The sequence below is a fragment of the Barbus barbus genome (genome assembly GCF_936440315.1).
Source record: "Barbus barbus genome assembly, chromosome: 4".
Taxonomy (NCBI): Eukaryota; Metazoa; Chordata; class Actinopteri; order Cypriniformes; family Cyprinidae; genus Barbus; species Barbus barbus.
In genome coordinates, this window is record NC_136732.1 from 27072595 (window position 1) to 27099450 (window position 26856).

At 39.0% G+C, this 26856-nt stretch overlaps 1 protein-coding gene across 5 annotated transcripts in view; it reads left to right on the top strand.

Annotated features, from left to right (window-relative positions):
* Window positions 1–26856, top strand: part of LOC306868774 (uncharacterized protein) — a 280152-nt gene that overhangs the window by 101748 nt on the left and 151548 nt on the right. The window contains exons 1-2 of one of the 5 annotated variants that reach the window (XM_079415136.1): window positions 18069–18172; window positions 18259–18562. The exons of the other annotated variants lie outside the window; for them this stretch is intronic. Of the exons in view, the coding sequence (XP_079271262.1) occupies window positions 18115–18172; window positions 18259–18562 (362 nt within the window). The 5' untranslated portion in view covers window positions 18069–18114. Of the gene's footprint in view, window positions 1–18068; window positions 18173–18258; window positions 18563–26856 lie in introns of those variants that run through there. 5 annotated transcript variants of the gene reach the window in all.

The window sequence follows — 26856 nt, forward strand, 5'->3', positions numbered from 1 at the left end:
TATTTTTGCAAAACCCTCCACGAACCGACGGTAGTAGCTGGCAAATCCCAGGAAGGAACGCACCTCACCTACAGTAGTGGGACAACGCCATTGGGTCACTGCCTCAATCTTACTTGGGTCTGTAGCGACCCCTTCGGCCGAAACCACATGACCCAAATACCTTACCTTCCTCTGGAAAAATGCACATTTCCCCAATTTAGCTTTTAATCCCTCCCTCTGCAGACGATTCAGGACCACCTCCATCCGAGAGAGATGTTGATCTACTGAGGCCGAAAACACAACTATATCGTCGAGGTACAAAAGGAGAGACTGTCCCTGTTGATTCCCAAACAGCCTTTGCGTCAACCGCTGGAAGGTGCCAGGAGCATTACACAGCCCAAATGGCATCCTGTTCCATTCGAACAACCCGAATGGGGTACAGAAGGCTGTTTTGTATCTATCCCCCTCCGTAACAGGTACCTGATTGTACCCACTGGCAAGGTCCATGGTAGAAAACCATTGGGCCCCCGTCAGTGAGTCCAAGGTCTCCTCGATACGAGGTAACGGAAAAGCATCCTTCCTTGTGCTCGTATTCAGACGGCGGTAGTCTACACACAAGCGCAGACTACCATCCTTCTTTCTCACAAGCACGATAGGTGATGCATAGGGGCTGCTGCTCTCCCTAATTATTTGTGCCTCAAGAAGCTGATTTATGTGCATCTTCACTACCTCGTACTCGGACGGAGGTATCCGCCGATGTCGCTGCCTAATGGGAGTATGGTCTACAAGGGGTATATCGTGAGAGATAAGACCGGTGCACCCAAGGTCCCCCTCATATGTGGAAAACACAAACTCATAACTCAACAGTAAGGCCCGAACTTTCACCTGATCTGCCACTGGCAGTACAGCCAGATCAAGAGAATCAATCTGATCCCGCACTGGAGTAACTTGCGCCGCCTGTACGCTTGCTGACACTGCCACTGGCTGAACCTCACTAACCTCAGAAGGCAAACTTACCACCTCCACGCATCTTAACGTGCCAATAATAACTTGTGGATAAAGAACGACATCAGTTGTGCCAACATTTACTACCGGTATATATACGGTTCCCCAAACCACCCTCACCAAGGCAGGAGATGCCAACAAGCCTGCTGGGAGGCCTACCTCTGGTGGTTCATATAGGACTGCCCCGCTGGAATACTGGGTTGAACAGGTAGCAGCTACTAGCTTTAATGTCCCACCAGGAACACGGTTCACCCGGCGACCCGTACCCTGACTTGACCCCCAACGGTTACGACAGGCTTAATGTCTGCCTGATGACAGTGTTGCAGTGCCTGTGTAATGAATGAGGGAGCCTGTAACACAGCCGGTAGCTCGAAGAGAGCTGAGCCATGTTGGCCAAAGAGCTCCTGGTAGCAGCGGCCCAAAACATTCATCCCCAAGACTCCAGGGACTCGGCCAGCCAAGCCACCAGGAGGATCCCGGACCACCAGGACCCCGCACCCCAAGAGCAACCGACCGCAAAGTTCGATATCTAACTCCAGGTACCCTATGTACAGAATTGACAAACCGCTCGCCGCTCGCAATTGCAACCACTGGCATGAAAGGAGACGTTCTGGTCCCCAAGGTTTAAAATAAGTAGTGAAACAACTTTCTGTGATCGTTGTCACCATAGAGCCAGTGTCCACTAAACAAGGCACAGGAACGCCTCCCATGTGAACGACGAGCTGCGGACAAGATGACACCAGACGAGCAAGTGAGTCTCGGCTAATCAAGTGACGTGAGCCCCTCCCTTCCCCAACCGAGCAGTGGCTCAATCGCTCGGTGGGGATTAGTTTTCCGACGGCTGGTCTGACGGAGCCGGTCCCCCGCCCCGGGGAGGACCTGCCGGTATGGTAGGCTGAAACTGGGTAGCTCTACGCTCCCCCTCGCACTCTCTTGCGAAATGTCCTGGTTGTTTACACCGCCTACAAATAATGTGACTAAATCGCTGTACTCCGCCCCCCATTTGGGTTCGCTGAATATGGGCTAAACTTTGAGTAAGTTGATTTAATTGTTGTTGTTGCATTTTCATCATCTCTTTTAATTCACGCAACTCAGATGACCCTCCTGGAGTGTTACCACCAGGCTGCGACTGTCCATGCACCCCATATTGTATACAGTGTGCCGTTGGAACAGAATGGCTACGTCCCCTTGCACCCCCGGGGGTCCCCTCTCGCTCCCAACGAATTGCCTCACTACGAACTTCAAGCAACGTACTATTGGGGCTACGTCGAACTAACGGTTTTAACTCGCGTCTAAGTGTATTATCACTCACATTTTCAACAAACTGATCTCGTAATAGGGCACCAGCGTTAGACATTTCATGTGGCGCCTGTTCTTTAACTTTCTCCCATAGGCTCATCAGGGCCAGGGAGAATTCCACAAGGGTCTCCCCTTCCTGCTGCCGCCTAGAGAAGAACAGTTCTTGTAATGCAACATACGATTGCGTACAACCGTACAATTCACGCAGTGCTACAATAATTTGATCTGGGTCTCGCCACTCTACCCCTGAACGATAACGAAGCTCTTCACGCGCCTCACCCTCTAGATCAGGGATAGGCAATTTCGGTCCTGGAGGGCCGGTGTCCTGCAGAGTTTAGCTCCAACCCTAATCAAACACACCTGCCTGTAACTTTGTAGTGATCTTGAAGACATTGATTAGCTTCTTCAGGTGTGTTTGATTAGGGTTGGAGTTAAACTCTGCAGGACACCGGCCCTCCAGGACCGAAATTGCCTATCCCTGCTCTAGATGATCGATTAAAAAGAAGGCTTGGTCAACTGTAGACATATGGCGTGCCCTCATACAAGCACGTGCCTCCTCTACCCATTCATTAACATCAATGCCAGTCCTGCCATTAAATTTTGGGCACTTACGATCCCTTGGAATAAACACAATTCGCTCGGGTAGGCCGGTATCAGGGAATGAGGGACTAACTGCTGGAGGAGGAGGAGTCGCAGCAATAGGTGGATCAACCCCAGGAGCTAGAAGCACAGCCGGTGGCCCCTGACGCAATTGCTCATTACCGGTCCGCAGCTGGGCCACCAACGCCCGAAGCTCCTGCAATTCATCCTCCATACCACAGTTTTTTTTTTTTGTTACCTGAAAGGGCCAAAGCGAAGAAAGTGGCTATACCGCCCGAGCACTACTGGCCGCACAGGGTCGCCGTTGTCCTATTCCTACTCCAAAAAAAGAAACACACCCTTCACACAACCAACGACAGCAAAAATAACAGAACAAACAATATACAATTCACATCTCTGTCCTACACCAGTGCAAAACCCTGCCGACTACGCCACAACGTGGCAAGAGGAAAACCCAGTTAATGGCCACGAAGGCCTAACTATTTAGAATAGAATAACTGCAGCTTTAAGAAAACCGACTACGCCACTCTGACACCACGCAGAGAATTATTAATACACTTTATCTTAAGGCACGCACGTTAGTTGCACCAGTAAGGAACAGAGACATGAAGATCATACAACAATAGTTCTTTATTACTAAAAATCACACAGGTACGAACTGAGCGTACAAGGCAAAACTCGCCACAGCATCTAACCATAAAAAACACGTTATGATATCAGAGGAGAAATACAGTCATTCAAAAAGTCAGTCACCACAAAATGAACATACACTAACACATTACATTGAAAGGCTTATCAGCTGAGGGCTAACGAACAAGGAATCCAACCACACACTTCAGAGTAAACTTATCACTCACACACAAAATCCGTGCGTCTCCCTGCACACAGCACCCAGTGTTCAAATAATAATAATAATAATAATAAACAAAAGGAAACTTGACTGAAAACTATTACTCCCACAAACACATAACCTCGAAACAAAGAAAAACAAAAACTACTAACAGAGTCATTCAACGCACATATAACAAACCACACTTACAAATCAGACTAAATAAAACAAACACAATAAAATAGGCTGTAGGACAACGGCGATTCCTCGCATTAAATACTAACAAAAGGCAGAGGGGAAAGACCTCGAACACCTTGAAAGGGAAACACAATGTTTAAACACCCACAAGAATGCCCAATGTTCTCAACCCAATCAGGAACAGACTTACCCGACGATAAAATTGAGTCACTCGGAACAAACCGTTTTAGATCGCTTGGTCTCGTTTTGATCCTACAGCAACATATTAACTGGTTTGCGTATACCTGAAACGAGCTAAACAAATCATACCCTCTTTTCCAATCAATGCCTCAGCACACAGTACCCGTAACTTCCTATGATAAAGACTTACCCGACGATAGAATCAAACACTCCCAACCGTATCACTTTTAGATCACTTGGTCTCGTTTTGATCCTGCAGCATTGCATAAGCTCATTTACATATGCCTGAAATACACTGAAGTCGTACCCACTCCTCAGATTAATACCCAAACACAGTTCCCACAACTTAACGTTACTGCAGTAACAGCTTACCAAACGAAATCGCCATTTCAGGAGCACGCGAAAACCAGTGTACAGCCGCAGTCAAATCACCCGCACGTTGGAAGCAAGTGGGAACCCCCGGATCAATCGGAGATGACGTATGTCTCGGCAGGAATGGAAATACGCTATTTATAGCCAGATCGGAAGTGATGCGCCAAAAGGAAATTTGTCGGTGGCAAGCTGTAATGAATTTAATAATTAATCTTAACCATGGGAGGAGAGCATCCGGTCACACTAGCAATAAAAAAAAAAAAAAAAAAACACAACAACAACAGCTACGCAGTTTTCAACAGATTTATCGCAATAGCAACGATGTCTCAGACTCAGATAAGTAAAAATAAACAGGTATTTTCCAAGTTTTGAGCCATTTGTTTCTGTTTTATACGCATTGTCATAATAATTATGATTCAAATGCATTTCGGTTTATTGACCACAATATTATTGTTGATAATTGGTGAGAGATGGTTGGTTAATTTTGGAAAAAGGGCAGGGGCTTGAACACTAAAGCACCTCCCTCCGCACATTTCATTGTTCGAAATCATCTAACATTATTTGTTCCATGTTTTTCAGCTGTTAGTGGCCAGTCTTTGACCTCATCAGACTCTGTGGTGAAAAAGCCTGGAGAATCAGTGACTCTGTCCTGCACTGCGTCTGGATTCTCAGTAGGCAGCTCTTACATGCATTGGATCCGTCAGAAACCAGGGAGAGGACTGGAGTGGATTGGGCGTATTGACGGTGGCACTGGCACTATTTTTGCTCAGTCTCTACAGGGCCAGTTTTCCATCACAAAAGACACCAGCAAAAACATGCTGTATTTAGTGATGAAAAGCCTGAAGACTGAAGACACAGCTGTTTATTACTGTGCTAGAGACTCACAGTTACACAAAAGACTGCAGGACTGAACAAAAACTAGTGATCTCTGAGGGTCCAAGAACATGTTTCAGCACACTTGTGTAAACTTGAATAAATCAAGAAAACTTTTAGACAGTAAATATTTTTTCCATAACAGTATAGGGATATGTTGAACTGAAATGTTGAACTGATGCTAGAATAAGAACATTAACAAATTACAATTCATTTGAGCTCTATAACATCCCACTGAGGGAACCTTTACAATCAGCAAATGTTCAGCACATCAAGATCTTTAAATTATGATATTTCAAATATGTTTTCAGTCTAATCAGTGCAGAATCAATGATGATAGTAGTAAAGAAGCACCTTCGTTCTACATGGTTGTGTTTATATGATCTTTTGTGTTTTCCTGTGTCTTTTAAAGAGTGTTATTAAAGACAGTTTAATTATCTCCTTTGTTGAGCACATCATTACAGCCAATATGAGACACTATGTCTCTGAACTAGTACATATAAACAATACATTTAAAGGCAGACATGGTTATGAAGGTTAATAAAGTCACAGAAAATGTAAATTTACATTTACATTTATCAGACGCTTTTATCCAAAGCGACTTACATTGCATTCAAGTTACAGTTTTTACATTTTATCAGCTCTTGCTTTCCCTGGGAATCGAACCCATGATCTTGGCGTTGCTAGCACCATGCTCTACTACTTGAGCTACAGGAAAGCCCTTTGATGGACCTTTAGATGGCACCCTATGCAAACCTACCTTTCCTAGTCCTCTTTAAAATGCCTCCACTCTGTTATTTGTGATTTTAATGCATCAGCTTCCTCTTTTTATAACATGACAATGGATATTGTGTCTAAATGGATTTTGCCTTCATGTTTGCTTTCAAAGAATGTAAGAAGGGATCCTGAAAACCTGTTGATAATCAGACTTATTTGTGTGTTCTGTTGTAAATGTTAATGTTGAACTGTTTGTTTTTCAGTCTGTTGGTGTCAAACACTGACTGAGTCTGAGTCAGTGGTCATTAAACCTGGAGGATCTCACAGACTCATCTGTACATTCTCTGGATTTAGTAGTGACCCACACTTAGCTTGGAGGAGGAGGTCTGGAGTGGCTGGCATACATCTCGTCTGGTGGTACTATATACTACTCTCAGTCTGTTCAGGGACGCTTCACCATCTCCAGAGACAACAGCAAGAAACAGATGTATCTGCAGATGAATAATATGAAGAATGAAGACACTGCTGAATATTATTGTGCAAGAGAGACACAGTGATGAATACAGCTACAGCATTGCGCAAAATATGGAAACAACCATAACAGCTCACTATATAATACCTCAGTGAATAAATTAATTAAACATTAAAATAGGCCTAATTAGATTTTTGCTTATACAACGCTATCAAATGTCTCCAGGAGACACGGCATGGAGGCATGAGTATTATGTACTAAATTTTGTTGCCTTTAGTGAAACTCTCCTTATTTACTTTTGTTGAGAATGTTCTGTACAACAGCAAGGTGATTATTATTAGGCTTTGCTGCAATTTTTCTATTTGACAATACACCATGTAGGGTTGAGGTTTGAACCTGAGTCCCTTAGACAAATGCTGAATCTCAAGACTAGCCTACCTTACAGTTTTATAAAGAACTTCTAAGTGATTGTTTTTTCCCCTGCCATTTGGTCCTGACTTATCCCAGGAGAATCTATTTCTAACTGACTATAGTCAAAAATATTTATATAGTCACAGAAACAGATGGGATCTCAGAGCATGTTGTTCACTTTGACAGATGCTAATGGCATCTCATGGATTGAAAACACACAACACCTGGTTTTTAAAACAGCCTTTATGCAGAATTAAAATAAATGAATAAATAAATCAGACATTGTTTTCACACACAAGCTGTAATTCCACATTTGTAATTCGAGAACCTGAAAAGCAACACAATCAGTTGTGAATGAAAAAACAGAAATGTCAACATTTTCTTTAAGAATGCAATAATGATAATACATTAATAAATGTTGAATAGTACATTACAGCAATGATTTACTGCTTCCACAAGAGGGAGTCCCTAACTTACAGTGAAAACATGACTTTTTTGTCTGAAAATGTAAATTGTAGAGACAAAAATATATAAAAGAAATAAATTATAGAGACAAAAATTATATCACAAAAATGTAATCAAAAACAGAGCCAAGAAATTAAGATAAAATTCACCTGAAGTAAATGTGTTTAAATTGGAGTTCACGAGTAATTCTTCAACAGCACCGTTTCAGTAACACCTCCTCACATTTCCACCCACGTTACTTCAGAACTTTATATACATCCCAAAAATGTGGCATATGCAAACTTACTCTCCACTTCACGTTTATATAAACACACAACTCAGCTCAACAATTGGCAAACATAAAATTATAATTTAGAATACACCTCTACAGTTACAAGGCGGTCAAGATTTTTTAACAATGAGTTCGAAAAGCATTTGGTTGTTCATTATTGTAGTGATTTTAGCTCAAGGTAATTTGACATTTTCCTTTTTTCTTTTTTTTTTCTAGCCAAGAGCATTAAATACACTAATGCATGCTCAACATCAATGTAATTTATTTATTTTTATTCCACAGGTATCAGCGGTGATGAAATCCGATTAGATCAGTCACCTGCTGAGACAAAGAGACCTGGAGAAACAGTGAAGATCTCCTGTAAAATATCTGGTTTTACAATGACACAGTACTGGATGCACTGGATACGACAGAAACCAGGGAAAGCTCTGGAGTGGATTGGGGGAGTTGACTCTGGCAGTAGTTCTAGCTCTAATTATCTTATTTACGCAGACTCCATGAAAAATCACTTCACGCTGAGTGAGGACGTGTCTCAAAGTACACAGTATCTTGAAGCCAAGAGTCTGAGAGAAGAGGACACTGCTGTTTATTACTGTGCTCGACAGACACACTGACTCCATCTGATGAAGCAGCTCTACAAGAACTGAAAGTAACTGAAGTGAGAAGATTTCATTTAGCTTGATACCTTAATCCACATGTACAGTATATCACTGCAGATTTAATCTTGATTGCAATACAAATCTGTACATTTTAGCCTTCTGCTTTCAAATTTGAATAGTTTTACTTATTTCTTTATTATTCTATTCCCCATTTATAAAATGTTATCAATTGTTTCTGGAATAGCAAATGTGACTCTAACCCAAATAAAATTATACTTTTATTGTATGGAAAAACTTAAATTTTGGGGTGAACTATATTTGTAAATGTATATGTATGTGTGTATTTCTTTTTTTTTAAATCAAAAAGTTGAGTGGTATATTCAAATTGTATAGATATACAAATGTCCTTATTGCTTTGACTGAAGGGATGCTTAAAAGTGAATTTAAATCTCCCTGTCCTACTCCAACCTCCTAAAGGATCTTTTCCTAGGCCTTAAAATGCCACATCCAAGCACCAGTCCTCCAAAACTACTCTAAACAGACATACTAACTGCTACCAAAAACACCAATCATAAAAACATCTAACATTTACTGCACCCACACCAATGACAGTAACAGCAATTGTACAATAACACGTCGGAAAACCTCTGTACTCCCCTAAAAACAAAATAAATGATGTTTTATTAACAACGTTCGGGAGGAGCATGTACAGATAATTAACCTAATTAACACAAGAGGAGCACAATCAGTAATCAACCCAGTTAACAAGATAAGAGGCGTGTATTTATACACAGCACACTTACCTCTGTTCATTGACAATTTTCCAGCATCCCTCCATCACCCCTTCTCCGCACTTACAACTATTCCTGTTCTAACAGGGGCGGGGTACTCTGGGTTCGGGCCAGAAATTCAGAGCTCGGAACCCTCCCCCTCGGACAGCACACCAAATACACATAAACTATATTCTATTTATTATATGTAAATATGAACTCGTGAAATGTGAAATATGTATTATATCAATCAGAATAAAAATAAAACAATTTTCTCAGTTCCAGTGTTGCCAGAGTTACCTTCTTTTGCAGAATATATGCAAATGTCATAATTTAGTAGGGCGGGTCAATGTTACTTAAACTTTTAAAAGACTTGTGCTATACAACAAAAGTCTCAGTCAGTGTTTTTGTGTCCAGCTCCAGTGCAGCTAAATCTACAGTTCAGTTTCAGGGAGATGATGGAAGTGTTACTGCATTTAGTTCCGCTGTTGATCATTTCATGTGAGAAACTCTTAATTTTTCTGAATTGTTGAGGACATCCCACTGTTCTAAATCATCTAACATTATTTGTTCCATGTTTTTCAGCTGTTAGTGGTCAGTCTTTGACCTCCTCAGATTCTGTGGTGAAAAAGCCTGGAGACTCAGTGACTCTGTCCTGCTCTGTGTCTGGATTCTCAATGAGCAGCTATTACATGCACTGGATCCGTCAGAAACCAGGGAAAGAACTGGAGTGGATTGGGCGTATTGACGGTGGCACTGGCACTATTTTTGCTCAGTCTCTACAGGGCCAGTTTTCCATCACAAAAGACACCAGCAAAAACATGCTGTATTTAGAGGTGAAAAGCCTGAAGACTGAAGACACAGCTGTTTATTACTGTGCTAGAGACTCACAGTTACACAAAAGACAGAAGGACTGAACAAAAACTACCCATGCATCAAGTCACAATAGCAATTCTGCTGCAAACATCCCCAAAATTTAAAATATTACTTGTTTTTAGATGTTATTCAACACACTTAAGCAATTCTTTGGTAGCATTTTAAAATAATGGTCTATTGTTAACAGGTACTACAGGAAGAAGTGCAAGACAAATGAGTAGTAGTACAGAAACACTTCAGCTACTAGTCTGGAAAAAAGAATAATTAATCATTAAGTAATAACAAATTTAGGCTTTAGACTGAGTTGATTTATTATTAGATAATCAATAATTACTGAATGAGATTAAACTCATTAAAAACTACTTCATAACTATGACAAATTATAAATAATTACTAGTTAATTACTAACCACTTAAATGTGTGAGCCATTTTCTATTTTACTGTGAACATAAAATATATAAATACTAGGGCTGTCAATGTTAATGCATAAACGCATGCGATTAATCTAAAAAAATTTACGCATTAATATTTTTTAACGCAAATTAATCGTTTGATAAGGTTTGACCCCAACTTCTTGCCGTCATCGCAGCGCGCAAGGTCATTATTGCCTGCATCCCAATGTGCACACTATCCATCCTATATTCTATGTGATATTAGTCATTTTCAATACTATTTAGGGCAGATAGGGTATATAGTATGCACATTGGGACGCAGGGATTGTGTGAATATGAGGCGCCGCGCTGGGCTTGACAAAAGTGAAGCGAATGCGGTGAGAGAGAGAGAGTGAGAGAGAGAGAGTAAGAGAGAGAGAGATTTTTTTGATTTTAAAAACACTTTATTACAAACAATTAACACGTTATCCAGAAAATCAAATAATAAAAAAAAGAAACAAAGAAAATAAGAAAATTTTAATAAAACACATTGTCAAAATAGGAGCAAAGACCAAATTGTTTTCAAAAACCTCACACAAAGCTCCACCATAGCACCAAATCAAATCAAAAAAAAAAATATCATTCATTGCTTTAAAATAACGAAAACCAATGAGAATTCTAGATTTTACTGAATTGAAAAAAAAACTGCCAATAAACTATAACTCATGTTTTGTTCAATTTTGCGTTTCCTAGTACCATAGATAGCCATTTTAGCTTGACCTAATAAAAAATTCAAGAGCTGACATTTAAAACGTTTTCTCTGAACATATTTAAAACCACAAATAAAAATCCTAATAGAAAACATCTCACCAAAACACAAAAATAGATTCTGTAAAACAGTAAACAACGGCTCAAGCCTAGAACATTGCATAAATGCATGAAATACAGTTTCTCTCTGCAGACAGAAAGGACAATCATAACTAACGTCAGGATTTAAAACTGAAATAAAAGCATTAACTGCAATCGCCCCATGCAAAATTCTCCACTGCAGATCCCCAAATTTCTTAGTTAATGGTGACTTGTACAACGCTTTCCATTCAGGGTGCTCACCCTCTTCCAACTGTAAAACATTACGCCAGGGAGTATCCACTCTATTATTTAAAACCATTTTGTTTAAAGATTTAACACACATTTTATACATTTCTTTTCCGGAAGCAAGCTCCCGGCCAATTATAGTCACATCTTCACAATACAAAAAAACACCTTTACAATCTTCTAAAATGGGAGATAATAACAAAACAGGGAATGGATCTTTTTGGAAAACTTAGCCCCTCAGAATAGTCCTCCAGCAACTTGATTTCTTCCGCTGTGAGAGCAGCTCTCCATTGCTCAAGAAGTTTAGCAACTGTACGTTTTGAATGAAGTCCCAATTGTCCAGCAACTAAATCAACATTTTTGAAGTCTTTTCCAGCTGACTGTAATAGGCACCCAAGAGTTGTTACTTTAGAAGAGAGAAGAATTCCATTGAGTGCAGGAAAAGGGCCCTCAAGCGATATGTCCAAGCGTGACCCACAGACTAAAGGTTCTTGTAACAGCCAGAATAAGGAACTTGTTCCGCAGGATCTTTGCACAGTGAACAAAGTCCACACCTTAAAAACATTACGATAAAAAATTGGAAGCTTGGACAAATCCATCTTTTTAGGATTCAACCAGAACAAAGTCTTGTCCATACCTAAGCTTCCAAAAGACTGCAGAACCATGAAAGCTACAGATCTCCAGTTGGAGTCCACTAGTCCAATCAAAAGTCTCTGTACAAATTGAAGCCGAAAAGCTGCTGTCCTGCTCTGCAAGTGCATTAGTCCATGACCACCCTCTTCCTTGGGCAAATACAACACAGCTTTTGGAACCCAGTGAAGTTTATCCAAAAAAATATCAATCAAAATTGACTGAATTTTGAATAAAACGTTTGCTGGAGGATCAACACACATTAACCGATGCCATAGAGAAGATGCTATCAAGTTATTAATAATCAATATACGACCTCTATATGACAACTTTGGAAGTAAAAATTTCCATTTATCAAGACAACCTTTTATTTTCTCAACAGCTCCTTCAAAGTTTTTTTGTACAACCATTTCATTACCCAAAAACACTCCAAGATACTTAAAACCCTCCCTAGTCCAAGATAAACCATCTGGGAGGTTTGGATCTCCACCTAACCATCTCCCAACCAAAATGGCTTCACTTTTAGACCAATTAACTTTAGTAGATGAAAACACTCTAAAATCCTTCAACAATTTTAACAGCAAATCGACATCATTCTGACAGCTAATAAAAATAACAACATCATCAGCATATGCCGATAATTTAAACACCTTTAAACATTTTGGAATATGCAAACCATACAAATCTGCTCTTAACTTACTTAAAAAAGGCTCAATTGCTAAAGCATAGAGCATACCTGACAGAGCACACCCTTGCCTTACACCTCTAAAAACCTTAAAAGGAGCGCATAAGTCACCATTAACTTTCAAAATACTCTCAACGTCACTGTTCAAAACCTTAACCATTGAAATAAAATTGGAACTAAAGCCAAATGCCTCTAAAACATCCCATAAATACTTATGCTCAACACGATCAAAAGCTTTTTCTTGATCGAGTGACAAAAGGCCAAAATCTAAATTAAGACCTTTACCAAGGTCCAAAACATCCCTAATAAAATATATATTATCAAAAATTTGTCTACCAGGAACACAATAGGTCTGGTCAGGATGGATCACCTTCTCCAAAACTTCTCCTAATCTATTTGCCAGAGCTTTGGAAAACAATTTATAGTCATTGCACAACAAACTGACTGGTCTCCAGTTTTTAATATAATTTAGGTCTCCTTTTTTCGGCAACAAGGTGAGAATGGCAACTTGTGGGCAGCCGCCCGCTGGCCAGGCTTTCCTTAAGCACCTCCAATAGGTCCGGACCCACCTCCGGCCAAAAAGACTTATAGAAGTCAAATGACAAACCGTCAACTCCAGGTGCTTTCCCACATTCCATGCTTTGAAGAGCTTTTTCCAACTCCTCCAGAGTTAAAGCTTTGCCGAGCTCCACATTAGCCTCTTCAGATAACTGAGGCAAGTTCTCAAGGAAGACATTATCAGTTTGTTCATGCAAAAATTCACTTTTATACAATTCTTCATAAAAACTAACTGCTCTTTTTCGAATGTCATGAGAATCTGACAACAAAGATCCACTTTCAGATCTCAAAGCATGTATAAATCTTCTTTGTCCATTTTTCTTCTCCAAATTGAAAAAAAATTTGGAAGGTGCATCCATCATTTCTATGCTCTGAAAACGTGATCTTACCAGAGATCCTTGTGCAACTGTATCTAATAATTTACCTAAAATATTTTTCTTCTTATTAAGAGAATCAAAATTTGCCAAATTACATGTATTATCAACAAGCATCTGAAGCTCCACTAATTCTTTCTCAATTGTTTTCATTGAACGGGTAATGTCTCTTGTGACATTGAGAGTATATTGCTGACACAACTGCTTAATTTGTACTTTTGCAACATCCCACCACTGCTGCAAACATTGAAAAGAAGATTTTGTAGTTCTAAAAAAATAAAAAAATTCTTTAAAAATATCTTTAAAGTGCTTGTCACATAATAAGTTACTATTAAAATGCCAATAAGCACTTTTTGGTTTAATGGAGCTATGAGATACAACACACTGTATCAAACTATGATCAGACAAACCCACTGGACAAATTGAACAGCTTCTAAAAAGATTAACCTGGTGTTTAAAACAGTAAAATCTATCCAACCTTGCCAGTGAGATCAAGTTATCGTAAGCATGAGCCCACGTATATTGCCTTTGAATACCATGGAAAGTTCTCCAAACAATCTCATGGGTTTTCAATAATTGAATAAGTCGTTTTCGTGAGGGCATATGTGGTTCAACATGATTCCTATCAAGAATGCTCTCAGTGCAATTAAAATCCCCCCCCTAACAACAAATAATTCTCAGGATTACAATTACATAATACATTGCTCAGAGTATCTAGAAAAAGCATTCTTTCCAAAGTATTGACTGGAACATACACACAGATAAAAATAAAAGAACAATTTTCAAACTGGGCAACAACTTTCAGAAGCCTGCCTTTTATAACTTCTTCTACCTGGTAAGAACAGGGAATACAATTCTTAGAAAATAAAATGGCAACCCCACCACTAGTTGAAGTCAAATGACTTAAAACAGAAAGCCCATTAAATTCTTTAGCCCAGTCAGAACTATTTAATATATCACTGTGCGTTTCCTGAACAAGCAAGACATCAATTTTCTTTTGTTTAATTATCTCATATAATTGAAACATTTTCCCAATATCTCTAGCCCTATTCACATTCAGAGAAGCCATACAAATCTCCCCCATAAATAAAAAAAGAAAAGAAACAAAATGAGCACAGCCAAAAGAGACAAAAGAAAAAAGTATTTATGTGCTATCATTACTAGCATTAACCTTTAGTTGGGCATTAAGTTTGGCAAGAATTTTCTTTAGCCGATACACTTCTTGGTTTGTAAAACATCCATCATTTCTTAAAGTCTTTGCCTTTTCAATGAATTGCAGAACATCAGGAAAATATTCTTCAACTCTTACTTTTCTGGCATTTTTGGTCACCTTAAGAAAAGACTTTATATCCTCTACAGTATAGCTTCGGCTAGAAAATCCACTTTGAGGTAAACTGCATGAAACACTACATTCAGAGAAATCACTCTCACTCTCTGTTTCAGATTGACTCAAATCCCAATTGTCTGTCTTTTTAGTCTGTTTACCAGTGTGCTGTTGCTTTAATGGTCTCTTCTGAGGCGTTTTAAAAGCAAAATCGTCTAAATCCATCATAGAAATCGGATCCTGCTCTATGTTGAGAGACATTTGTTCCTCAACTGTAACAGGGTTACCGCCATCTCGCTGTTCATTCACTAGAACCTGCACTGACTGCCCATCTACCAGAGAAGGCCCGTCTCTTTCCACAGCATTCTCTCTCTCATCAGGTATATCAGTCGGCATTGCATCTGTAACTTTGTCAACTACTGCCTTTGGTACCGGTTTCTGAGGCAGACTTGTGCTAGGTGTATCGACAGCAGCAGGCAACACAACAATAGCATCCTGTCTCTCATCATCACGCGCAACATTATTTCTCCCCCCATCAGCCGGTAAACGATTTTTCTCCGGTTGATTTAATCTACCTGGACAAGCGCGGATCAAGTGACCCGTCTCCCCGCAAGCAAAGCATTTCATGTTGTTTGTTGTGACAAAAATAACATAGTTAAACTCATCCTGACGAAAATTTAAAGCCAAATCCAATTCATCCAAATTGTCTTGTAAAATCATATAGACATAACGTCTAAAAGACACAACATGCTTCAATAACGGGGACTTGCACCCGATTGGAATCATATTTATCGGAGAAACAAGTTTGCCATAGTGAGAAAGCATTCCAGTCAGAACCTCATTCGAGATAAAAGGTGGCACATTAGACAAAGTTACTCTTTTCGATGGAGTAGAGAGAGGAAGCACTGGGGTGAAAATTCCATTAATCACTACACCACTTTCAACTAGCTGGTTCGCTAAATCAACTGTCTTTACAAACACCACAATAGCATTGTTCATACGAGATGCAGACATGATGTTCTCAGTACCAATCACTTCACCTATAACCAAACTGCATTCTTCCACATTCACAGCGGAGTCTATTTTAACACCATGACGCCGTGTCAGGAAATCAAAACTACCTGAGACCGCCATGCTCCTGATACAAACCGGGAGCAGACGCTCCGGTTTTAGAAAAAACTACCTTACCCTCCCAAACTAAATTAACCAACTATATTCAAGAAAAGAAAGAAAAAGATAGAAAAAAGTACACCACTCGTACCTGCACACGCCAAACACTCACACTCAACGCTCCGCCACTCACTCAGCACATGCGCACAGAGAGAGAGAGAGAGAGAGAGATGTAGACTCATATGGGTACAGCAAAGGAGTGTTGCCAGGGTCGCGGTTTTCCCGCACAATTGGGCTATTTGTAAAATACAAAGTGTACACATGTGACCGCAAAAGAAAGTTATTACAAACACTCGATGGTGGTTTAACGTGAGTTCTGAGTAAAAGTGTACTATTAATCTCATAAATTGTCTTATGTAGCATGATGCTAATGTTAGCTCTAATGCACCAGAACAGGTCCAATTCTTCTTCATAATGCATTTTGTCATAATACTTCATATAAGGTCGCAAGAAAATGTTTTGTTGTGTTTATTTAGAAATAGTTTTGATAATAGTTGGGAAAATGTATACTGGGATTGAAGCAATGACGTTTTATTGCCAGCATAAAGGCTGATAATGGTTGAAAATTAATAAATAAAAAGAATAATAAGGATTCTGTCTCATATTTTGCAGAAGTGTGAAAGGTTATGTTTCCTTAAACAAGTTTGTCATGCTTTTCTTTATTTCAACACATTTACAGGTAAATCCTAGTATTTTACACAGTATATATATATATATATATATATATATATCTCTTTTTTTTTTTTTTTTTTTTTTATATATATAAAAGTGACAAAAATGACAACCATTGTTTGCGTACAAGATAAACAAGATAAGGCCATGCTTGAGGTTTTATTTATATTTTTTGTTCTGACTTTGTACTGATGTAAAATCAGCCGGGGGATGGACAATGCAAATTAATTGTACCTTCTGTCTTATAAACCCTCCATATTCTTCAGTATTTTGTCACAGAGATTTTTGAACAAAAACTGCTGCAAAAATGGTCCTCAGAATTACATGTTTAATAAGCATAATCGTATTTATGGACGGTAAGTATGATTTAGGAATACATTTTTATACTACTTTATTACTGACTGCTGTAGACAACGGTCTGAATTTTATTTTAACAGAGTGCAAAGGTCAAACACTGACTGAGTCTGAGTCAGTCGTCATCAAACCAGGGAACAATCATAAACTGACCTGTACCTTCTCTGGGATTGATGTTGGAGCTGCAGATATTTCATGGATAAAACAGGCTGAAGGGAAAGCGCTCGAGTGGATCTCACATATTTCTGCTCCAAGTGGCAGCAGCAAATATTACTCTAAAACCGTTGAAGGACGATTCACCATCTCCAGAGACAACAGTAAAATGCAGGTGTATCTGCACATGACAAATCTGCAGGCTGAAGCCACTGCCGTTTATTACTGTGCCCGAAAAACACAGTAACACAAGAGGCTTCTGTGCAGTACATAAACATGATGTGCTTTGGAGAAACCATACAATGTTCATGGCACACATTATCGAAAACACTTCAGATGGTAATCTAAAAAACTAGCCCATCTCTCATTCTTCAACATTAACATTAAAGCATGTAGAAATACTCAACCATCTCATCACGGTTCAAACCCAAAACATGTTACTCCAACTATGAATAAAGGAACCTCTATGTTTACCTTTGTTTGTGAAACAGTGTATATACCGGTTCTGTATATTTGAGGAACAATTTGTATGTTTTGTATGATTTGAGAAAACTGGATTTGGATTAAATAAAAACATGCAATTAATGGGTAATCAACTATCATAGCCTAGTAAATAAGACGTAACAAACTATACATTTAAAGGCAGACATGGTTACAGAGGTTAATAAGGGCACATAAATGCAAATATACCTTTAGAGGGCACCCTATGCAAACCTACTTCTATTCATCTTCCTCAAAAGTCTCCACTCTATTCATCTCCAGACACAAAACTTGTTTGTGACTTTGATGCATCGGCTTCCTCTTTTCATAACATGACAATGGATATTGTGTCTAAACTGGGTTTCATCTTCATGTTTGCTCTCACAGAATGTAAGAGACTCCTGAAAACCTGTTTATAATCAGATTTATTCATGTGTTCTGTTGTAAATGTTAATGTTGAACTGTTTGTTTTTCAGTCTGTTGGTGTCAAACACTGACTGAGTCTGAGTCAGTGGTCATTAAACCTGGAGGATCTCACAGACTCATCTGTACATTCTCTGGATTTAGTAGTGACCCACACTTAGCTTGGATCAGACAGGCTGCAGGAGGAGGTCTGGAGTGGCTGGCATACATCTCCTCTAGTAGTACTATATACTACTCTCAGTCTGTTCAGGGACGCTTCACCATCTCCAGAGACAACAGCAAGAAACAGATGTATCTGCAGATGAATAATATGAAGAATGAAGACACTGCTGAATATTATTGTGCAAGAGAGACACAGTGATGAATACAGCTACAGCACTGCACAAAATATGTAAACAACCGTATACAGGGCCGTCGCTAGGAATTCTGGGCCCTGTGCACTGAATTTGCTATGGGGCACCCTCAATATCACGTGGTAGTATGAGTTGCAATCGTAAAATGTCAAATGACATTTGGGGTAATGGGTCATAGGGCCTTCAATTGGAGTAAATAAATGAATAAATAACAGAGGACAGAAACGATAGATATTACTGAATTCATGACAAATGCAACAAACTCAATAATGCATTTTTGTCACATAGAAAAGCATGACAGTAAAGCATTGATTTTGTGCTAGGCTGCTGGAAAGTTATTGCTTCTGTCATCATTTCCTCACCCTTATGTCGCTCCAAATGACTTTCTTCTGTTGAACACAAAATTTAATTTTGTAGAATGGTACCAAACCATTTTGGTTGCCCTTGATTTCTACTGTATTGACAAAAATGTATTGAATTTCTCAAATTATGTTCCACAGAAAAAATAAATTCATACAGGTTTGGAATGACATGATGTTGAGTAAATGATGATCATTTTCATTTTTGGGTGAATCTCCCTTTAAGACCTTTATCATTTGTAAATAAGAAGCACCTAATTTATATAAGATTTATTTAAAGATATTTATAAGATATTATTTATAAGATATTTATCTTTAATCAGGCCCTTATTGAATTAACATTTTACTTCAATTAAAATTCATTAGAACTACAAAACAGCTTCTATGAAATTAAAATAGCATATTCCCCAATATGTAATAACAGTAACAAAAATTTCTGCCAACACATAGGCTATTTATACAGTGTTAATAACTTCAAGTTAAATTACTATGGTGCTGATTGACAAGCCTATTAGCAGTTTCCAATATACCTCATTGTCGTGGCTGTTTTCAGCCAGCATTACTAATGTTCTCATATAACACGACTGTATAACAATTCTGTGTCACATCTGAATGGATCAAGCAACGTTCTTCAGCGCTGTGCGGGAGACTGACCCCGCTCAGCTTTGACGCGCGGCTGGCGGATGCATCGGGGAGCGCTGATTCGTGCTTTTGGGGTATTTTAAAACAGCGCCTAATATCGGGGAGGACTCCGTTTCACTGCAGTCACGCCATCTGCGCTTTGGAGAAGCGCGGTCACGCCATCTACGCCAAAAATTTAGTTGCGCGTCTATATGGCGTTGCGTGGTAGTGATTGCCGTGAAGCTTCCAAACCTTTGCAAATCTTTTTTTTTTATTATTATTTTTTTTTTAAAAGAGTGGGTTGGATCACGTATCAAACTGAAGCCCAGTCTGGATAACAATAAGCTGATTAAAAAACACATTATACGAGCACTTATTATTTAATGGACTTTTATTGTTTAATCGTATTCATAATGTATTACATTTTCAATAAAACATTTCAAATGTGTTTCTAAAATGTTTTTGTTTGGAAAAAATTCATTAAAAATTCATAATTGCACCAAAGTCATGACAAATGCTATTTATTACCTCACTGTATCACATATTTTAAAAATTCATAAAAAAATCAAATCAAATTGTTTTCTGCAAACTCCACCAGATTCTTGTTCTGCATCTCCACAAGTACCACTGCGGTGATTTTCATGTTGTATTACTGTATCGTTTTTTAATAATTGCATACCAAAGTCATGACAAATGCTATTTATTATCTCACTGAATCACATATTTTAAAAATTCACAAAAATATAAAATCAAATTGTTTTTTTGGCTGATTTTGGGATAACCATTGGGTTTGTATATTGACTGTGTATTTGACATTGGTATGTTTGGTTAGTGAAGACTTTGGTTGTTCTCATCCTGCTTCTTCCTTGTATGCGGTTTCTCTGTCTTGACACACAACATGAACATGTCAGGAGAAAGAGACAAAAAATAGAGAGTCTGCAATTTATTCAAAACTGCATTTAAACTCAAACAGTTTATCACACTGTCATGACTGTCATGTGGAAATATATATAAGAGCATATAGAAGTACCAGTACAAAAAAAATATGTGTGTGTGTGTGTGGCCAAAATGATTAGAACACTACAATTTTCACCAGCAAAAATGTATATCTTTTGCAGTGTGTCAGTAGGAAATAAGAGTTTACATTTTCAAACATTCAATTTTTTAATTAATTGCAACAATCCAGTGAGATTTTTGTTTGCACGCGGAATGGCATGTAGAAACAGAACAAAGTGAGACAGACTGAATACAGAAGAACTGTGGCAATGTCTCCAAGTTGCTTCAAGAAACCTACCTGTAAAGCTACAGTACTTAAAAGTTTTAGGCACTTCTTTAAAAATGCTGGTAAATGCTGTTAAAAATAATAATATATATGTGAAGAATTAATTTGCAAAAACAGATAACACCATTTTTAACAATTCTCAAAAATCATGTTTTTTCATTGTGCATTCAAATGAATCTCAATCAAACTGCAGTTGGGTTATTTTGACTAGGTTAAAAAATACTTTTAAAAAACAGCAAACTAACACAATGAAACACGATAAAAACATGATAACATAAATAATTTTTAAAATATGTGATACAGTGAGGTAATAAATAGCATTTGTCATGACTTTGGTATGCAATTATTAAAAAACGATACAGTAAAACAACATGAAAATCACCGCAGTGGTACTTGTGGAGATGCAGAACAAGAATCTGGTGGAGTTTGCAGAAAACAATTCGATTTTATTTTGTTATGATTTTTTAAAATATGTGATACAGTGAGGTAATAAATAGCATTTGTCATGACTTTGGTGCAATTATTATTGGGCTTGTAACGGCCACAAATACCAATGTGCCTTTAAGAGAACTTCTGTTGTTGTATGTTGTTATGGTACGTATGCACGCAGGTTGTTGTGAGCGCGCACGTGCAGAGAGTGAAGAAAGGATGGTCGCTCTACCGCTGTGTACTGCATAACGTGTTCATCCCTTATATTTGTGACGGGACCAGAGTGTTCTGTTTCTATTCTGCACTCGCTCTTTTACATGTGTGTGAGACGAGTATGCTGATGAAGAAACTACCATAAAGGCTCGTGGGACAACCAGCTGACTGCCTCGAGTTTTCATTTTTGCATGTCATTCGGAAATCAAGGTGCCAGAGTCTGGAGGAAGACTGGGGAGAGGGAAATGCCAAAATGCCTGAAGTCCAGTGTCAAGTACCCACAGTCAGTGATGCTGGTGTTGGTCCACTGTGTTTTATCAAGGGCAGGGTCAATGCATAGCTATCAGGAGATTTTGGAGCACTTCATGCTTCCATCTGCTGAAAAGCTTTATGCAGATGAAGATTTCATTTTTCAGCACGACCTGGCACCTGCTCACAGTGCCAAAAACCACTGGTAAATGGTTTACTGACCATGGTATTACTGTGCTCAATTGGCCTGCCAACTCTCCTGACCTGAACCCCATAGAGAATCTGTGGGATATTGTGAAGAGAAAGTTGAGAGATGCAAGACCCAACACTCTGGATGAGCTTAAGGCCGCTATCGAAGCATCCTGGGCCTCCATAACACCTCAGCAGTGCCACAGGCTGATTGCCTCCATGCCACGCCGCACTGAAGCAGTCATTTCTGCAAAAGGATTCCCGACCAAGTATTGAGTGCATAACTGAACATAATTATTTGAAGGTTGACATTTTTTGTATTAAAAACACTTTTCTTTTACTGGTTGGATGAAATATGCAAATGTTTTGAGAAGGACCTGTATAGCATGTATGTTATATGAGTAAATAAATCTACACAAACTAGCAGATTAAATCAGTCATTTGAAAACAGCGTGAGTGATTCAGTTGTGAAGCATCTTCTCTCTTTCACTCTCTCGAAGCTGTTTCACATCAGCGCATCTCATCTTGCAATATTTTATTCACAATAGAACATAGATAACATAACAAATGTTTAAACTGAGAAATTTTACACTTTTATCCACGAATTGAGGCCATTTCAAATTTGATGCCTGCTACAGGTCTCAATAAAGTTGGTACGGGGGCAACAAAGGGCTGAAAAAGCAAGATGTTTTGAAAAGATTCAACTGGGAGAACATCTAGCAACTAATTAAGTTAATTAACATCAGTTCTGTAGCATGATTAGCTATAAAAGGGATGTCTTAGAGAGGCAGAGTCTCTCAGAAGTAAAGATGGGCAGAGGCGCACCAATCTGTCAAAGAGTGCGTAAAATTATTGTGGAATACTTTAAAAACAACGTTCTTCAACATCAAATTGCAAAGGCTGTGCAAATCTCATCATCTACAGTGCATAACATCATCAAAAGTTTAAGAGAAACTGGAGAAATCTCTGTGCATAAGAGACAAGGCCGAAGACCTTTGTTGGATGCCCGTGGTCTTCTGGCCCTCAGACGACACTGCATCACTCATTGGCATTCTGTCATTGACATTACTAAATGGGCTCAGGAATACTTCCGGAAACCACTGTCGGTAAACAAAATCCGTCGTGCCATCTGCAGATGCCAACTAAAGCTCTATCATGCAAAAAGGAAGCCATATGTGAACATGGTCCAGAAGTGTCATCGTGTCCTGTGGGCCAAGGCTCAATTTAAAATGGAAAGTGGAAAAGTGTCCAAATTTGACATTCTTGTTGGAAATCACGTACGCCGTGTCCTCCAGCATGGCTTCGTAGTAGAAGAGTCCGGGTGCTGAATTGTCCTGCCTGCAGTCCAGATCTTTCACCTATAGAGAACATTTGGTGCATCATTAAAAGAAAAATACGTTAAAGACAACCACAAACTCTTCAGCAGCTGGAAACCTATATCAGGCAAGAATGGGACTAAATTCCAACACCAAAACTCCAGAAACTCATAACCTTGATGCCCAGATGTCTTCAAACTGTTTTGAAAAGAAGAGGAGATGCTACACCATGGTAAACATGCCTCCGACCCAACTATTTTGAGACCTGTAGCAGGCATCAAATTTGAAATGAGCTCATTTTGTGCATAAAATTGTAAAGTTTCTCAGTTTAAACATTTGTTATGTTATCTGTGTTCTATTGTGAATAAAATTAGTTTTCATTTTATTCAAATGTAAAAACCGTCCCAACATTTCCGGAATTCGGGTTGTAGAAATGCAGAATGTATCTTATACTTCATACATTACTTTTGAAACTTGTCTGCCAGGCCTGTATCTACTGTAGTTAAAAATTATCTTTATTTAAAAAACGTTTTTGGCTACAATAGATTTATTTTACCAATACTTTTTACAGACACCTGACATACAAGTTTACATGTTAACAAAATGTCTTAAAGTGCCGTAATGTATCTTCCTGGTGTGTTGTCCTCATCTTTTTATATGGTCACAGATGTTGTCTTGTAGAAAGCAATTATTGCATATACTGTAACAAATTAATAACATACTGCAACTTGCATCTTGGACAACCGAAGAGCTGTTTGCAAATTCTTTAATTGCTCTTAGTACAAAAGAGGAGTATCTGCTTTGTGGATCAGTAGGACTAGTAAAGCTATGTGAACGTTAAATCTTGAAAGGGCACTTTACAGTCGGACCTCAAAGGGGCAGGGGCTCGAGCCCCCTTCAATGTGGTCGTTTTAATTTAGGGACATTTGCATTTTAGGGTTGTCATTTGAATTTAATTTGTTCACTAAAAAAGTATTGAATTTAATTTGTTCATTAAAAAGTATTGATGTAAATCACTTTCCTTATATAAATAGGCTCTTATGGACATAATCATGAGCTCTTTAAGTCCTGAGGTGGAGAGAGTCACAGGTCCCACCCGAGAGAGTTCAGACAGACAGAATCATGTACTTTATATTATTGCTATTGATTTTATCTACAGCACCCAGTGAGTATCAGTTACTGCAAAATGGCAATGTGTTTTCATCTTAAGCTGCAAAAAGATCTGTAATGTGTACAGATCCAAATACTGTAAAGGACGATCAGTCGACAACGATGATAAAAATTATTTTTTGTTAATATTATTTTTACATGACATTTGCTAAATTAGTTAGTGTAAGAACTCTACTCTGGGTCTGGTGAGGGTCACTGCAGCTTTCTTCGTCTGTCGAGTGGATTAGCAACAAGCGCTTGGAATAGACAACAACACTCCAGATGTAAGTACAAGTGGTTTATTGTTCTCTACTACTAAAAAAGGGGCAATCCCATCTTTTATACATCACACTCACATAAGCCTTCATGTAGGCGTGTTCATACAAAATTAAGAAGCACTTCTATACACGGTATGGAAGAATACAGATAGTCCAGAGCAGCTGGATGAGAGAATAAACAAAAAGAAGAGAGTGCAGCCGCATCCAACTGGTTCCCTGCCGACAGACAACCCTGAAAAAGGCAGATAACACACAGGAGAAAACATTCTTATCTAGAACTAACTCTTTCTAACTCTTAACTGAAGTAAACTGCAAAACTATTAACTCAAGGAAACTGCACTGCAAAACACATTAATTCTTATAATCCCCTCTTCCAGACTCTCCTCTAGAGTCTGGATTCTCCTCTATCCTTTTGTGGCAATGGGCGATATCCTGCAGAGATAGCAGACACCATAGCATACATACGTTGTGTAAAACATTTCACAATACATGGGCCAAAAATACACAATAAAAACAAAATAAGTAATACCGGTATTATCATTGAGACATAAGGTGCAAGCGTGCCAAATAGGCTAGAGAGAATACCCCAATTCAAATTGTTATTTCTAGATTTTAGCTCATCCTCATATATCTGTGATGAGATTTGTTTCATTGTTGTTACTGCTGTGCCAATTGACCCTTCAGGCTCATCATTCGATGGGATATAGGTGCAGCACTTATCACCTACTATCGAACAAACCCCTCCCTGCTGAGCAAGCAACATATCAAGTGCCAAATGGTTTTGCATCACTACTTGTCTCACCGCTCTCAGTTCATCTTGTACCCCTGCCAGTGCAACTGTGGTGCTGTTAACAAATGATGCCAGTCGATAATGCATGATGTCCTGTTGTTTCATTAGGTCTGAGAGGTATCATTGACTTCCAGAACCGAGTCCAGTGTGACCTCATCTGATGTTCATCAGGGACGTACCTTTTGCTCCTGAAAAACTTGTATATGCATAACAGTCACACAATGTTGTAGCTGTACTGGTGCACAGAGACCTGTCCACTTCATCTCGTAAGTGTTGTTGACAGTGTCCTCACCACAGTACCAGTACCAGTCATTGGCCAGTACTGCACCTTGCGCTGGCCAGGGTTTTTCACAGTACAAGTTCAGGCAGATGCAGGAAGGGTTTTTAGAAGTATAACAGCGAGAGGAGAATTCCCCCCTTTCAGTACACCTTGTCGTGTTTTTCTCACACGAACCCCTCTTGAACCTTGGGCAGTAACGTGCTCCATCTGTCTCATGTATTATTTGTTTACAATTTGTAGCACTTATGCCTGTTACGCTTTTACCTGATGTCCCATTAAAACAATAAGGAAACATAAACCTTCTGGTAAAACCAAGCAAATTTTTACATCAACAGGATTGGTTTTGTTATATTTGGTTGTTTTATTCATTGTACAATAACTACGGCTGACATTCAATCGGCCACCAGGGGTGGTCTCTTCCTTTCTACATTGTGGAGACCATATGTATGTTTTCCCTGCATAGTCTGGACAGAACACAGTAAAATTCATTTATATAACAAGGGTTTTAAGGATATGGTTATTGCAGAGCTGAACACTTCCTGACACACTACACAAGATGCATTGGTCAGTTGACGCGCTGTCCAGTTGGCATACTGCCAGAAGAGGTTTCTTTTGGCCTCCTCCGTTGAAGCGTTGGGTACCATGAATCCAGCTAGGACAATACAGGTTATTGCTCTGGAAAACAAAAGAAGTTAGTATATACAATTCATCTCCTTCATTTCATGGGTTTCACCCGAGTTGCGTGGATCCACTGTGGAAAAAGATCTGTTAGAACAGCTGTTCTTGTCACAGCTAGTATCTCTGTAGGCCCATCGTACAAAGGGTCATTAAGGCCCTCAGGTTTTAGTTTACTTGATTACCCACTTCAAAGGGGTGTGACCGCAGGGTGTTTTATGTTAACCCTTTCCCAGAACTCAGTTAATTTGTCTATTAGGCCTACAGCATACTCAGACATGTGATCAGTTATTACCACACCTATCCCTACCATTCCGTGGCGCCAAGGGATGGGAAAAGGTCGGCCCATCACCACCTCATAGGGTGATAGATTATCTAAATTTCTCCCTTGTCCAATCAGATGTATTCATACTGAGCATTGCTTTTCTTATCTTTTGTTTAATGGTCCTATTCGTCCTCTCTACAAAA